The 17453-nt window shown below is 39.5% G+C and overlaps 1 protein-coding gene across 3 annotated transcripts in view; it reads left to right on the top strand.

Annotated features, from left to right (window-relative positions):
- angpt1 (angiopoietin 1) overlaps positions 1–16677 on the top strand; it is a 57902-nt gene extending 41225 nt beyond the window's left edge. For all 3 annotated transcript variants that reach the window (XM_034892075.1, XM_034892074.1, XM_034892076.1), the window contains 2 exons: positions 10803–10933; positions 14627–16677. In XM_034892075.1, coding sequence (XP_034747966.1) covers positions 10803–10933; positions 14627–14790 — 295 coding nt within the window. In that variant the 3' untranslated portion in view covers positions 14791–16677. The remainder of the gene's footprint in view (positions 1–10802; positions 10934–14626) is intronic.
- The last annotated feature ends 776 nt before the right edge of the window (positions 16678–17453 follow it).

Here is a 17453-nt window from a genome sequence, read left to right as displayed (position 1 = left end):
GTTTTTAGTCACTCTAGTTGATTGCTCTCGATGGCAGTGTTGTTTGGTCTATCCACTACTTTGTCCAAGAGTGAATATTGGATAAATCAGAATGAATAGCCTTTGTAATCTATTGACCTTCTATCTTATCCCATCGTTAGCCTTTATCATTGCATAGCAAAAGATTGTGAAGCTTTAGCATATGTTACTTTTGAAAGGAAGGAAGTAAGGTAATATGTAAGGAAATAATACTTCAATGGAAAGACTAAATCTTCATAGGTGTTAACATTATAAACATGGCTAGTAATTGTGAGCTCTCCAGACACTTCAATAACGTTGATCCTGTTATATAATTCTGTGGTGAAGTTTTTCCTCATCACAAATTCCTTCCAAACCAGATCTATCACTTGTCGTCTACTCATTACAAACGTTCCTTTGATTGACGCTTTGTCCTTGTGCGTTGCGGGGGCGAAAGTTTCTGTTTTCCTTTGAAGGGGTTAATGATAACAGGCCTCAAACCATGGCAGATGCTTGGCCCTCTCAGATGTGGAAAACTACTGCAAATTCCAAAGAGTTCCGAGCAATTGCTGGGTCTGACATCTCCAATTCTGCAGTTTTCACTGGATGGCTGGTTCTCTCTGATAAGAGGTCCCTTTAGTGGCAACATAACTTGCGTCCAACTTTGAATGACGAATTAGGGAACGAGATTCTGTGGCTTATAAGGCTTTACCTAAATTATTCCATTCCGTGCAGTGTTTCCCTGCAGCGGTGGGGCTTGTTGCCAAATGTAATTTTAAGAATTTTCTTGCGATGACAGGGGTTTCACTTCACGAGGTTTCTGTCTTAAGGGGCCCGTACCTGGATGGGCTTTGTAGTTTTGACTGGAGAATTGGATTTCAATCAGGCGGAAGAGATCATTGTTTTTGGTTTTTGTTTAATTTTATACGCAGAGTTGAGATTTGAGAAAACTCCATCTCTTGCTTTTTTTCCTTTTAGTTTTTATATCTGGCTCTGTGGCAGGACACCCACCCAGACTTTAGGCATGTGTACATGGTACACAGATATGTGAAGTGCGGGCCCATACATTTTTAGGGCTGGGTATCAAGCCTCAATACAGAATGTACTCTACCATATCTGTTTGTAACTCACTTTCAAACGCACACATTTATATTTGCTTTTACATCCTTTTATGGGTTTTACACATTTTTAACATCCTACGCTTAACCTTTTGTTCTTTTGAATTGTGGAAACAATTGTTTTTTTTCCGACTCTGGCAGACAAAGGGCATCCCTGGCCATTTTAGCCTGTTTTTAATGCAGGCTCACACTGTTAGGATTACAATCGAAACACTGATCTCTAAAAATAGATTTGTTCTTGAAAAATACTTGTGGTATGATAATCACACATTGCTCCTCTGAAACATGGGCCAAAACAAACCAGATGGCGGGGCCCAAAACAAAACACTGCTGCCATGTTTTTTGCTTTGGCAGCTTCTTGCTTTTAAATTGTCTTCCTCTAAAATATATGAGATAGCTGTAAGTGATAATGGCCAGCCTTTTAGTTGGGTTTGGATTATTTTATGTCATCTGTGGTGGTTTACTGGAATACCGTCTGCGTCAGCGCGTGTCAGACAAACAAGAAATTTGTAAAGACCTCACATGGTATTGTAAATATTCCTCTTGCTCTCTCGCGCTCTCTCGCGCTCTCTCTCTCTCTTGGGCACGCACACACAGCTTGAAATAACAAAAGCACATCAACAAGGCCACAAACAGACCACTTTGAGAATGGAATAGTCCAAGTCCAACAATGCATATGACTCACCATTTATGATAAACAATATTAAGCATTACCAAGAAATGTTTGTCTTGCTTCCAACTTCTTGGTTTTATCTATGTATACAGTACTGTAAAAACAGAAATGACTTAATCTGCAGAGAGGGATGGAAGTGTGCAATTATTCCTTTGTGAAATATAAGGTCCCAATCCTTTAGAAATGAAGTCACGTACACGGAATAAATGTCATATACCAGTGCACTAAAAGTATAAACGTGCCATTTATCTTTATTCAGTCCTTGACGATCGGTACATTATTAACAATGTGATGATTTAAACAATTGAAAAATAGTGGTAGTTAAGGATATAGAATGCAATAAGGGGCACATATCAATAATTGCGATTTTTAGATGGTTTTGATAGGGGTGTGTGTGTGTGTGTGTGTGTGTGTGTGTGTGTGTGTGTGTGTGTGTGTGTGTGTGTGTGTGTGTGTGTGTGTGTGTGTGTGTGTGTGTGTGTGTGTGTGTGTGCGCGCGCATAATGTCCAGTTTAACCAGTTTGAGCATCAGTAAACAAGTTTCCTTCCAATTTAACAATATGTTGGGAAAGATCATTACTTATTTCAATACCAATAGAGAAAATAAAGTGTAAATTAATGAAGAATTAATATATGTAAAAAATGTTGGCTTGACTATAACTGTTGCCATCTTTAGGCACCTCTTACTTAAACTTTTATTGTTCAATGCCATTCTGAAAACAAAAAAGCTATCATGCACCTGCATCTATCATGCGCAACATGCATTGGATTTGTAAAACTCAAAGAAAAAGGATCCTAGAAGTAGAAAAGGAGAGCAGGAGCATATCAAGGGGCCTACATCAGTGCACCAAATAGCACTAATAGCAGCCAGATAAAGGAAGAAATCTATACTGGCTACATCTGCACAGTGTAAGCTGACATCAGCAATGTTGTTTTAAAGCGAACAAACACATCTTGTGTACAACACTTTGAGGGGTATATTTGGGTTGACCAGTGCTTCAAAGTTCCCACTGAACCAAAACCTCATAATATTGTGAAATGAGCTCTTGAGTTTTTCCCTTCATTGTGACTGGGCTTACCATAATTGTAGAGGTTACTGTCTTCATAAACAACAGAAAAAAGCCCTCCTATCATCAAGCCTAATTTGGTTGGTGTGATACAGCATGGGTTGCAGAAAAGAAAATAACAAAAATCCATTATAATTTGATGACCTGCAAACCTTAATGTAATGATAGCCATCAGATCAACGTATTCCGTTAATCACCCTCATTTATCAAAGTTTCTTTGCTGCAAAAATGAACTTTGTGCTACATATCAATATGAATAGAAGAGGGAAAATGGCAGAAAAGATATACAAAAAAGTAGCTAATTGGAGTAAATGGAATGAAAAAAATTAAATAGTGCTCAGTCAGGGAAATAATGATACAGAATAAAAAAAATTGCATAAAACTAAATTATTTTACAACAAAAAAAAGACTGATCCACAAACGGAACTAACTGATGAATGCTGGCTAGGAAACAGTTTCAGGCACATAAACAGTGATATCTCAAGTTATGTTTTGAACTTCATTCCTGGAAGCTTCAGGTTCCACAGTTTGAAATGTTACAGAGATGATTATTAAAGCTACAGGCTGCAACTCTTAAACATGTCATGAAGTTGATTGTGCACAGTAAACAGAAAATCCAAGAAATTAAGATAGCGTAAAGTTAAGAAAATACTGATCACACACAAAACAACCCAACTCAAGGTCCAGCTACGAGCTTTTAACCACACCACACGGTCTTCATCTGTGTGACTTGAAGGGATATTGCCGTAATCAGCTGCTAAACTTGCATACCAACAGATCCATCTTTTTCGTAATAATAATAAAATAATTTACACTTCATTAAACTTTCAAGGGAAATTACAATGTTTTGTTTTTAGAACACACATTACACACAGGCCTAAAATACACATACATGCTCTGTGGCAACTAAATAAACTACAGCTTGGGTTGTAAACCGTGGAAAAAGCTAGTAAGTGTACCTTGAGTTGAAATTGTTGTGCTAGATTTTCAAGTGAAGAATGATTTTCAAATTAAATGGACACAAATTTAAAACAAAATCACAAGAGAGTTCTTTTCCTTGTAGCATATTGTCCTTAGTAACTTTAATACAGAAATCACTTTATTATTACTATTATTATTATTATTATTATGACACCTAATTGCAAGAGAGCAGTCGAGCAGGTCTCAGCCAGCCAGACACCTCTGCGGGCTTGCAGTAGAAAGCAAACCATTGGTCAGGGTGATTAACCTCTGCAATGGGCCAATCAGACTGCAGTTCAGGAGGCTAACTACTGCCAGGTGTGTAACAGCACGTGCTGGACCCTCAGCTGACTGGGGTGTCTCCTTCATGTATGAAGATGAAAGAAAACAAAGCAGGCTAAGCTTGGCTTTGTCAGTCATAAGATGAAAGTGCCATATGTTTAAACAACACTTGCATTTGAGTCTCAAGAAAGATTTTGTGCACATTACTGACCCGTCAAAACCATTTCTGGATTTTATTTCTGCTGTATGCTTTAGAAAATCGCTTGAACTTTGTACAGGGTAACATACATTGCATTAGACACATTGTTTTACGGCTTTTCCCTTAACCTCTCCGAAGACATTCTTTCATAAAGTCACTGTATGACAGCAATATCCGCTCAGAGTAACACAGTGTGTTGTGAAATGGGAAGTGTCAGATAAAAGTGAGACTCCGAACAAGTGACATTTTTGCAGATCTGAGGCCCTACGCCAATCCCAGCCTGCTAACACATCTAACACGTCTTTCCTCTGTGTGGGGAGAAGAGGACGCATTTAGGAAAGGGCCAGGTCTAAGGTAGTCCTCCATGAACATTTCTCTGCTTTAAATTAAATGTGTTTTTGGAAATATGAAGGCTGATTTGTTTTACTCAGGTTTCTAAGGTACTTTCTAAGGTGAACAGCTCTGACATTCTGAGCCTAATGTGCAGGTCTAACAAAATGTGTTGTGTTAAAAATGTGTTCAGATTTTTATTTTATTTTAGATTTTATTTGCAATCTCAAACATTTAATAACGAAGGCAGCGAATAGAAAGTTTTTAACAAAGTGTAAAGCCTCCATTTCTTATAAGAACACTGTAAATGTTTTAATGATGTTTGATAACAACGATGTTTTAACATACAGTATAATAAAACGGCAGTCACCTCGTTTTACTTGGAAGTGCTGTCAGATAAACACATCAGTCATCTTATTCCTCACCTGACCCTGCTACAACTTCTTTCACACGTACGCAGTTTGCAGCTGTAATACACCAGAGCATGGACCTATTATGAAAACTGATACCGAATCTGCATCAAATCTTGAAGGCAGCAGTTCACCCAAATCACACAAAAAACATCTTCTCACTTACCCCTAGTGGTCATTTAGTCATGCAAAATGCAAAGTTTATTTACCCGAGTGTGATGTTGCTCCATTGGAGACATTTACAGCCACCCCTAATACAATAAGAGTGTGTGAAATTTAATTTGTAGTGCTAAAGACATTTGGATAATTACCTTCAAAAAACTTGACAGCATGGTGTCTTTCCAGAAACAATGTCCCAGTTAACTTTAACTTTAGTGTCGTTATGCAAGCACAACGGAATTTCACTTGTGTCAGCCCGTAAATGGTGCATTGTATTAAGGACATCACACATATTTACAAAGATTAAAATGAGGAACTGAGATAATAAATATAAAAGTGATGACGAGGCCTCGGGGAAGACCCAGGACTAGGTGGCGAGATTATATCTCCAACCTGGCCTGGGAACGCCTCGGGATCCCCCAGTCGGAGCTGGTTGATGTGGCTCGGGAAAGGGAAGTTTGGGGTCCCCTGCTGGAGCTGCTGCCCCCGCGACCCGATACCGGATAAGCGGTCGAAGATGGATGGATGGATGGATGACGACCCCTCGTGTTTTCAGTAGGTAAATGGGAGCTAGGTAGCTAGGCTCATGTCATTCCAACACCTGTGGAGTGCCACTTTCAAGCTGTATGTAGACAGAGGGTTGTGTTTGGGGGGACTGGCCACTATTCATACTTTGCATGTGACGTCACAACTACTAGGCAGGCAAGAACATCAGTCTCCTAGCAACGAAACCTAATAAGATCTTGCCAGGATGTCACCAGTTTTACTTTAAGAAAGTTGGTGTTCTGAGGTGAAAAAAACATGCCAGATAGCTGTGCGATTGGATGCAATAACTGTAAGCCTAACAGACTCAGAAACCTACACATACTGTACAGCTGCAAAGACACACACACACAAACACACACACACACACACACAGCAGGCCTAGTAGGAGGAGGACGTTAAGTTTCATAGCAGTGAGTTAGAAGAAAAAGCATAATTAGCGAACATGGAAAAAGGTCCCACAGACCTAAACACCACACAAGGGTTAAGATGGGAATGGTTATGCGGTTCCTCTCGTCACTCCACAAACCTACAAAAGACAGCTTTTTAAAGAAAGCTTAAAAAAATAAAAATAGAAGCTCCATCAATATGATCAAGCAATGAAAACATCAGCGGGTGCTGAATCACCAGTTCTGAGCATGTTCATCTTTTCATGATATTTAATTTCAACATTTGGTGACATGTTCTAAATAGTTGATTGATTGCAATATTGTAAATCTGCAAGGCTGCAATTTCTTTGGCTGGCCACTGTCTGTTGGCATTTCTTGCCCGCTAGGTATCCAAGGTGATCATGTGGTTGCAAAATACTGTATGAATAAGCGGTCTTTCTTTTATGACACCAGTAAACTTAGTTTAAAGTTGAGTGGGGTGGTATTTGTGATCAGCAGAAGTCTCAGATTAGAAGCTGTAAAAGTTTTAGAAAAAATATGCATGACAAGATACCACCAGGGTTAAACGGGAACATGTTATTTGTAATTTGTGTGAACTGGGCTTAATGATGATATGCACTGTTGCTACTTTAACTTTCTAAATATGTTGAAAGATCACAAATAAACCGGCATCCCCAGTGAATATTGGAAGAATTAGATGGCGTGACACCATTTGCCCTCCCCAGAGGTGTTATTGAGTAAAACCAAATGATTCCCCTCACACTTCAATATTTAGGTTACTAATGAGCCTTGACCAATCACATTATTAAGTTACTTCAACAAGAACAATCAGATTAGCATGCATTGCCTGTTAAGTTGCTGATATGGCTCAGCAGATGTCTGTCATTTTATTGATGTGAACTATTAGACGCCGTCTCTCTGTTAATCTCCATGTCTCTGTCTGTTTCTCTTTCATTCTTAGAAACCGGCCTCAGGAAAAGCATCTCTTTCTCTTATGTTCTTGGCCCATCTTTATGTTACTTCACTTATCATTTGAATGCATAATGGATCCTGACAGGAAGAACTGCAGATGTCTGTTGAGTTGGGGTTTGTTGGTCTGGTAAATATGCACCACAGCCAGTAAACACAGCCACAAACTATTTAAAGCAGCCTGTCAAAGTGTCATGCTGAAAATTCCTCTTGATGATGTGCCTTGGCGATTCCTTAGCGCAACAGAGATCGTGAGGGCTTTGGAAAATGGAGTGTAAATGTGCAGCAAAGTCTGTTCTTTATCAGAGCGGTAGCAGACCTCATCCTTGACATTGCATGTTTTATTCCTCAGAATCAGGAATTAGCTGATAGAAGTCGTGCTACCCGTAAGTGAGGTAGTGTGACTTTAGTCTGAACTGGAAAGCATCTCCAAGACATCTGTTGCCTCGTAGACACCAGTTAATACTTCAGTATTTATATGCACCCCCAAGTGCTTACATATACTCACAGGGCCTTATCCAAAGTGCCATTTCCAGTGGTCATTCGGTGCCACTGATTAGACACATGACTCACCCTTACCTTATAGGATTACACATATTGGTTTAGTGGCTTAGTGAATTCCCCACTGTGATCCACAGTCACGTTTTTTACTCTGCTGTACAACTCAACCATTTACACAGCTGTCCAAATACAGAAGTCATTCACGTTAAATGACTTTCCATCCCAGGGAGTCTACCCGTCTCTCTCTTTTAGGTATGCATGCTGATGCCTCAGAGGTACAAGCTTCACAAAGGCTTGAGGTGCATGGTGTTCAACATCTCCCAAAACCTAAAATATTTTGAGGGCCTGAGCGCCGACAGCAGCAAAGGCCCTATTGAAACTGAAAGAATTCTTCCTTTCCTTTCCTTTCCTTTCTTCTGGCAAATGAATTGCATTTTTGACCAATATTCACCAAAATTGGTGGTCAATCAAGTCTTGTGAAGATTTACGTATTTTAAGGGTTTCGGGAATAGGCGCACAAAAGTAGCTTGCTAGCGCCCTAGCTAGTTTAAAAAATGTACCTGCAGTTTGTTAAACGTAGACCACCAAAACTTACACAAACTGTATGTAGCATGCAAAGACGTACGAAAAAAACTCATTGAAGCCAGAACCTAAACCCAACAGAAAGTCTGCCATTTTTAATTCAAAGTTCTTTTTTTGTCGTACTTTAACGAACTCCTCCAAGAGATTTCATCCGATCATCTTAAGACGTTAAAGATGAAAAGTAGTTAAAATAAAAAATTCTTGTCATAGGGCATGGCCTTGAAACCATCGCCATCGAAACAGGATGTGGGTGTAACTTGAGTTTACATTGTCAAATTGGCTCCAAACTTTTCAGGATTCATAAGAGTCTAACCCTGACAACATCTACGTGCCGATACTGGCTCAAAGTCATAGCCCTTCCTAGTGTTAACAGGAAGCAGACCTAAAAGTCAAGGTGCTGTACTTTAACAAAATTCTCAGAGTTTTCATCCAATGGACTTCAGATTTGGTCTGTACCATCTCAACACCTTAAAGATGAAGTTATAAAAAGAAAAACCTCTTCATTTGTGATGTTTTGGCAAGCCCCCTATTCTTAACATTTCAACCATTTAAAGTACAGTAGAGTCTTGTATCATTGAACTCAGCAAAGTCAGCAGTTTTTTTTTTTTTGATTGCTGATGGTTTGACCAACCCCTATGTTGTAGCGACACCCTTGTTTTTATAACTTATAACCAGTTTGATGTAAACCCTTTGTGTGTGTGGCATCATTGAACTCAGCAAAGACTTCCTTATTCATTGGTGATGATTTGCCATGCCCCCTTTCAGTACTAAATACCCATTTCTTGTACACCATTGTTTGATATATCATTAATCTCAACAGAGTTCCGTTTTCATTGGTCATGGTTTGACCCGCCCCTTATGGTTTAGCCACGCCCCTTTTTTACAGCTAATGAACTGTATGATGTAGAGTCTTGTGTGAGGTATCATTGAACTCAGCAGGGAGTTCCGTTTTCATTGGTGACAATTTGCGGTGTCTAAGTGTCGCGAAAATGCACGGTCGCACGTCCGCCAGAAACCCTGACATTACTTGCAGCGTTAGTTATATTTGTTACTTTCTCATCGGAAAACTCAAACTAGGTGCAAGGTTCACTACACGCCCATGGTCCCTTGTTGTAAAGAAATGATCTCAGGAAATAGCTTTCACTGAGAGTGAACCATACTTAATAGTAGAGACCTAATTGGCTTGGTGCTGTAGTCCTACTCTTTGGATTTACAATCTCTTCTATTGGGAGAAAGTGAAAACGAGAGGGCGTGGGAGAAACAAGATGAAAAGGGGGGAGGCAAGTGTGTGATGCAGCAGTTTAAGGGAAGGCATGTGCTTTTAATGGAAGAGCTGTCAAAGGGATGAAGGAATTGTCAGATCCGCATGTAGCAGTTCCCATTCACACCTTGAGTGAGTTCCCAGTATGACACGCCCTAAAGAAAGAATCTGCTTCCAAGCTAGATATTAGTTTTCAATGTGTGTGTTGAGCGCCACGTGTGTAGAGGAATTCAGCTTGGGAGTGACATCTTATCAGTCCCATAGATGTGTGGTTTGTTTGAAAAATCCTCAGTGTGCAAAGATGGCTGGGTAGCATAACCTGAACAGACAAAGGTAATCCCCATAAAGCAGTATCATTGTAGTGTTTTTAGTCTTATTTTCTCTGAAGAAAATATCAGCAATATGGCACTATATACCAATTTGTTTTAGGCAATTAAATTGGCTAATTTATAGAAAGGGTCTCATGAAGAAAATGAAAAAATGAGACACATTTGGGACGGGGCGGTGCATGCTATAAACTCTGCAGGGTGCCCAAACTTTTGGGACGCCATTTTTTTGTTTTCTGTTCTTTTCAAAGTGACATTTTTTCACCTTTCTTGGCTTCTTTATGCACATTAATACCAATGAATTGAACCAATTTGAACTGTGGTGCCCAAACTTTCGAGCCCCACTGTGTGTGTGTGTGTGTGTGTGTGTGTGTGTGTGTATATAATTTTATATTTTTATATATATATACTAGCAGCAAAAATCATGTGTATGACTTCAAGAATTTAAACTTCATGAAAAGACAAAGAACAGTAGGAGCTGTTTGATTAAACACAATAAGTCGAGACAGGGAGAAATATTGCATTCCTGGATGCCAAAGACTTGAGAGGGTGTTCTACCTGCCCAGCTATGGATGGATGATAGGTTAAACAGATTGCTTATTGCTCTTTTACTGTGTATAGCTGTTAAAGTTCAGTACTTGTGGTGTAAATTAATGTACTCTGGCCCTGCGGATGGAAATGTGATTCCCAGACATTCCTTACACTGCATTCTCTCGCTCGCGCTCTCTCTCTCTCTCTCTCTCTCTCTCTCGTTCTCTCTCTCTCTCTGTTTTCTTATTCTTTCATATGCTCTGTCTTTCATTCTTTATTTTATCTTTTCTCCACCCTGTTAATGTTGTTCCAGGTGTTCTATATGTACTCAATCACAACAAAAAATAAATCTCTCTCAGGAGACATCTCTTGCAGCATGTTATGTCTTCTTGCTGTCTTTATTGCTTACACTGCTCACTCCACCATACTCCTCTCAGCCGCTTCCTCCCCCTGATTTGTTTTTATGTTCTTACTCCCTCCTCTACCTCGTCCTTATGTCTTTCAGGCTGTTCTTGAAAAGCCACAGTGGGACTGCAGGCAGACAGAGCAGTCTCGTAATCCACGGAGCAGACTTCAGCACCAAGGACATGGACAATGACAACTGCATGTGCAAGTGTGCCCTCATGCTCACGGGTGGTAAGTGTAGCCTAAGAATGCATTGTATTAAGGATAATCATACATTTAAATAATAAATTTCTGGTTCTTTAGCTACTACTGTACATTGCCCAATAAGCTGCAAAACCAAAGCAATGACTGGAAAACGTTCCACAGAGTTGAGGGATCTTCGAAGGAAGTTGTTACTCTCCGTGGGTTGGTCACAACAAAAGAGAGCTTTGACATTATATAGTGTCATCTTATCCACTCTAAATATGAATAAATATTGCTTAGAGCAATCTTAAGTAATAATTTAATAATTTGCCTTAGTTTTCCTCTTCCAAATAAGTTTAGCTATCTCTGTCTGATGGTCTAAGTTTCTCGTTTTCTTTTCTCATCAGACTTCTTTTCAGAAGCTCTTCTTTTTCATGTCTTCTTGCTCTGAGGTCTCAGCAATTAACTTGGGGAGTAAATTGTCATTATAACCAATAAGAATCATACAGAATTGCTTTTAGGAGAAAACAGTGGCCATGATTTTACCACTTCAAAAAGTAATAACCTTGATTAGCTTTATGACAAAACTCAGTGTTCATTGCCCAGTCATTTGTTCAGGTCGTTAGGATCACAACTTGCTCTTGCAAGACATGCAATGGGCTAACATGGCCACTTTACACTTTGCACCTATTAGGCTATTTAAATTTATTGAAACAATTACTGTTACAGGATATTAAATCCTCTATTCCAGACTCAAGCATAAATACATAAATGACATTACCGCTCAGAATGTGAAAAAATGAAATCTCTTTTTCTGCAGGCATGTTCCAGGGTAAAATTTTAAAGAATTCCCTCATGTCTCATACCTTTTGCTCCAAATCTGGAAGAAAGGCTGAACTGTTACATCATATATTCCTTAAACAAGCTTATACACCTGAATCTCATCCTCTCTGTATCTCCTAAATGTGAGAGTTGGTCAACTTTATATGCAGTAGTACAAATATATCCTTTTAAATTAAATTTTGAAAAGTCCTTTTTATTGCAATAATAGATGTTCCACCTACGTCTTCCTCATGTACTTGATGAACAACTAAACCCCCAACTGCATAATTGGCTATAATGTCATTCTACCAATATGCAATGTAACTATATTCTGCATCCCATCCCAGTTGCACTGTGGTTGGAAACAAGCACAGTATAAAAATCCCTGGGCGCGGCACCAAGTGTCAGAGAGATTTAAAATGACTCTGCTTCTCCTGCTGTGTAAGTGGAGCCCAGTGACCCTTGCTGTCACCGCATGGCAGCTCTATTGCCGTGAAGTCCTGACCTGGTACTAATCAAGCGTTTCTAAGTGCCGATTTAAGTTAAGCATTACCTCTTAGGTCATTGTGAATGCAGTGGGTTAAAGGGAACTGGCATCTGATCACTAATCAACACCCCTACTCTGCTTGATTCATAGCCTGCCTATAGCAAGCCACAAAGGAGAGGCATGACAACATGTTGCCGGAGTCAAGGCCGGGCCGAACCCAGCACTGTGCTACACTATGTATAGTATATCATTTGATTTAAACCCTGCATTTACAAGAGCAGGGCTGACACTTACAGATGATGTAAGTGTCTGGAATATACAAGAGGAAAATACTTCTCTGCTACATTTATGAGGACAACTGTAGCGTGCCGTATTAAGAATACGGAGGAGAATGTAGTGTGAACACACAGATACCGCAATGTATATATTTGAACAGCACTACAACCTACAGTAGGGATACAGCACTGACAAGAGGCGAAGGAGATCCCTCTATAATGAGAACTGCACTACGGGGTCTTTCTTTTAAAAAAAAAAAGACACCCCCTGTTTTTACAAGTCTGTAAAAAGCGCTCACCTGGAAACAGAGAGGGTACTGATCATAAATCCCAAAGGATTGCTGCTGTGCACACTAAATGTTTGTGTGTGACCACGATTTTTGTGGTCTGCGGTTAATCAACAAATGAGGAATAGCAAGTAGGTGACTTTTGCTGTATTCTGCTTCATTGTTTAAAAGGAAAAACAATTTCTCAATAAAATGAAACAGCAAGTTGCACAACACACAGTGTGACATGCTATAAACAAACCCCTTCCCATCATTGTATCAAGTACAAGACATTACATTGGTCCCCACCAACTCTTGTTAATTACTAAATGCACTACTTTTTTTTCTCCAGCAAATCGTTAACTTTGATGCAGGGCAGGTAGTGTACATTGTTGTTGTTTAATAGTTTACTCACTGAGAACAGCTGTATGCTGTGGCAGCAAACTGACGACACCTGTGAGAGTGACCCCAAATGGCAAAACTGTGGGCTCTAAAACTAAAACAATGAGCTAAAAGATGATAAAATGCCCCCTAGAGTTGAGGGAAACTGCAGAGTTGGTGATAATTTTCCTGTAGGTTTGTCACTACAAACAACATCTCTTACACTAGACATAATCATTCAATCCCTTGTTCATTTCTAAACACTGACTATAGCAGCTTTAAGCTTTCACAACTTTGGCCCATCACTAAAAATGTAAGGTACCGTGTGTCCTGTAAAGGGCTCCAGCTTAAGGAATACTTTAAAAAAAATCAAACAAATAAATGTAAGCAGAGCAAGTGCAGTTCCATATTTGATTTCCACTAGTGGCAGCATCCTAAAACTAAGCAGCTGTGGAAATGTGAAGTGTCCACAAGTTTCAATGCTATGTTGTGTACGCCCATTATGATGAAGCAGCAATCAATGTGAAATTTATATCTGGGTGATCCATGCCAGCAACAAGGGCAGAACTTTGCTCCTGATTACTGACAGCGGGTCTTGTGAAATGTCATTCTGTACGCCGCTGTGGTATTCAGGTCTGCCAGAAGAGAGAAGGGCTGCCATTTGTCACTGTGTGACTGACACATGCCATGCCTCGCATATGTTCTATATCTAACTGTATCAGTGAGGGCGTAGTCACTAGTTCAGATATGAGACTTCAAAGACAGATTACTAGGATGGAATATATGTTATGTTCATTATATCTCTATCATCTGAAATATACAGTACTGACCGTAATAATACCGTTAATTGTAATATACTTTATTTGTAAAGCACCTTTCATACATACATTTACATAAAGTTGTGTATTTAAAAAAGCATTAAGACACAACTTCAAAATTGGCAGGCATAACATTTAAATAAGATTGAATAGAAATAAAGTTTCAGTAAAATGTAATAAAGAAATGACACATACTGCTTAAAAGCCAGATTAAGAAAGGAAGTTGCACGGTGGATATTTATGGGCAGGTTGTTTGACAGATTATGGTCCATAATGAGACAGAGAAGTATGAAGAGACAGCCTGCAGTGACCTAAAACAAAAACTGAATTTCCCTTCAGTGAAAGTATGAAATGTGTCACCTTGGGAATAGAATAAAAGCTTCCCATGCCATGCACAACTCTTCTTGTGCACATGCACTCTTTGCTTTAAATAGAAGAGGTACTGAAAGTGTTCAGCAACAGGTACTGGTATGCCAATGAACTCAGTGACAGTAACACATTGAGCAGATAGCAGTGAAATGGTGTCAGAACCATTGCCATGGCCCTGTGGGAGAGGCCATGGGAAACATACAACCTTTACAGTAACACACACAAACGTTACCTTGACAAAACACTACTTACTCAAACCCTTGTTTGTTCTGCTAAAATGCATTGATGATTTGCAACTAATAATAAATTGTGTCTCTATTCAGGTTGGTGGTTTGATGCCTGTGGTCCGTCCAACCTTAACGGCATGTACTTTACCCAAGGACAACATGTAGGGAAGTTAAACGGTATCAAGTGGCACTACTTTAAAGGCCCCAGCTACTCGCTACGAGCCACGGTCATGATGATCCGCCCTCTGGACTTCTCCTAGTCGTTTGAACATTATACTTCAGAACGGCTATGTAGCACATTAGAGGGACGCCGCCTATTTTATCCTCTTGTCTCATCTCATTTCGCTGGCCCTGGGAGTCATCCAATAAATCTTTTTATTTAGTTTTACTCCTACCTGGTCCTTCTTTTGGGGCTTCCCCAGAGCAACAGCTATTTCTGTTCTGCTGATGCCTCATAACCTTTCCCCTCAATGAACTGAAGAGCAGCAATGAAGAGGACGAAAGACCCAGATTCACCTGAACTGATTTCAGTTCACAAGCAGATTCCCAAACTTGACGTTATTTAGGGACAAATGCTTTCAGGTGGATTATCTCATGCCTGGAATTTGTGCACATTTTGCGCATGCTGTAAGGTCAGCTTCAGTGAAAATTCAAACTTGATGTCGAACCACAATTTTTTCCCATTTTCCTGGGGCACCTGCAATGCAAAAATATAGAGGAATTGTACTCTTCTGAATGGAAAGCAGCTACCACAGACTGACTCCTTAAACTGCAGAACAGAACTTATCTGGAACGCTTAAAGGAGACAAATGAGAGATTTTGCTTTTTTTATTAATGTTTTTTTAACAGAACACAGCCCATAAATATTATGAATGTATTATATATTGTTTTTTTGTATTAACTATACGATATTACACGTGAGATGAAATTGTTTTTTGTACTGTACAGTGTAGACCGCCTTTCTATCTGCATTATGTATACTCTATTTTAAAGTAACCTTGAAATTCCAGTAATGAGTTGATAATAGTTATAAGAGTCACTTGCTGCCAATTACACACTAGCCGTCTTGAGAGAGTGATTATTTTTAGAGTTAATATGTGAGGTTATTATTGGATTAGATTCTGGACAGAGATCCTTTTGCCTTTTTGTTATTGGCTGAGAAACAACTAATACCTGCCAAGGTTTAGATTGTGAGTGATCACGTTACTTTCTGCTGAATATGAAAAAGAAGGACATTAATACAAATGCATATAATTAGTGATATATATATATATATCAATTACAGCTGTGTGCACATTGGGGATAGGAATGTACGTTTGCATGTACAACAAGTAATGTGTATTTTTTGCACAGATATGTACAATATATCCCTGAGTGTCATGATGGAGGTACCACGTCATGATGCTTCCATATTCACAAAGATGTTAATGCTTATATTAAGCTGGTGTTCCACATCTATGAAGCCCACAAACAATGAGGTCAAAGTTCATATTACTGAATTGTATATATGTATCTATAAAGGACATTGTAAAACCCCTTTATGACTGTTCCTAATCTCTTACCTTAAGCCAAATAGCAGATCATTAAGACAAGTTACATGCAAAATGTTTTTCACAGACATCAACATGACAGCCTCTTATTCCAGCCAGTTTCTGTTTCTCATCAATGCAGCTTCGAAAAAAAGGAGCTGGAGTTAGATATGAAGCATGAAATGAATGATTCCTCCAAGTGTTCCATGTGAACACATATTTCATAACTTCCAGATTTATAACAACAGAATCTACTGTGCTGAGTATTTTCTAAAGGTACATGTGGCGAGAAGACGAAGTGTATCTGGATCTTGTAAGAATACAATCAACATGTTTATTAGCATACTAAAAATGTATAATTTAATGTGTGTGTACGTATAAAGCAGCTTTCCTGAGGAATGCTGCTTTGTTTCCGTTTTTCCTCTGCCAGGTCTACAATGGTGTTTGGAAGTTGAGCATAAAACATAGAAGTTAAGATAATAACCCTGGAGAATGTGCCTTTTGATAACTCTGCTTTTACCTCATTCAATTCCAGATTTGCAGATTTATTTAAACATCTTTTGTAACATGTGGTCAGTGTTGTGTTGCTAGATTAAATAAAAGAGAAAATGTTTTCAATCTGCCTCTAGGCCGCACTTTTTGTGCCAAATTGATGTGATGCTAGACATGGGTTTAAAGTCAGAGTTCCAAAATGTCCTTCCTTACGTCCTTCTTTAAAGAGACATACTTTAACTTAAAAAAACAAAAAGAAAAAAAACAAAGCTTGGTCTCATGAAAATATCTTCAACATCAGTTTAAATCTCCCGATACAAACGCTATACTGTATGACACGCAAAGCAAGCTTTTAGCACAGATAGACGTGCTTTCTGCCGGCCTTGTTGGGACCAAGCCATTAAACTCCCTCTCCGCCCAGGCAGTGGAGTGGCTTTTTGTCTCGAGTGGGGACTCGCTTTTCTTGCTTGCGGCAATGACAGATTGCCAAAGTGTCAAACCATTCTGTCGGGACCTGTAGTGTCTCCTCAATAGTTGACATTCCTCGGCCTAATCAGAGGTTAAACAAATTAGTGCAGCCTGCAAACCACCGCGTGTCCTTCAGCGCCTGCACTGACCCAACACCCTCACTGGAATGTGTTCTATAGAGGGTCTGGAGCAGTGGAGTGTGAAGATAGTCCGCACACGCTAGCACACACCTATGTGGGCCTGAAGCTTTGTCCTTTGTTGGTGTGAGGACAGGAGCTACCAAGAACCACTTCTAAACTGGGGGAAGTTTCGTCTTCAGTGGACATTCAGAGTGTCAAAGCAAAGTGGCGTTTCACTTGTCATCTCCACATCCACACGTATACACACACACACACAAGACCAGCTCCTCACGTCCACAGCCAGGCTGCTCTGCT

Source organism: Etheostoma cragini, chromosome 14 (genome assembly GCF_013103735.1).
Source record: "Etheostoma cragini isolate CJK2018 chromosome 14, CSU_Ecrag_1.0, whole genome shotgun sequence".
Taxonomy (NCBI): domain Eukaryota; kingdom Metazoa; phylum Chordata; class Actinopteri; order Perciformes; family Percidae; genus Etheostoma; species Etheostoma cragini.
This window is presented reverse-complemented; position numbering and strand designations above follow the sequence as displayed.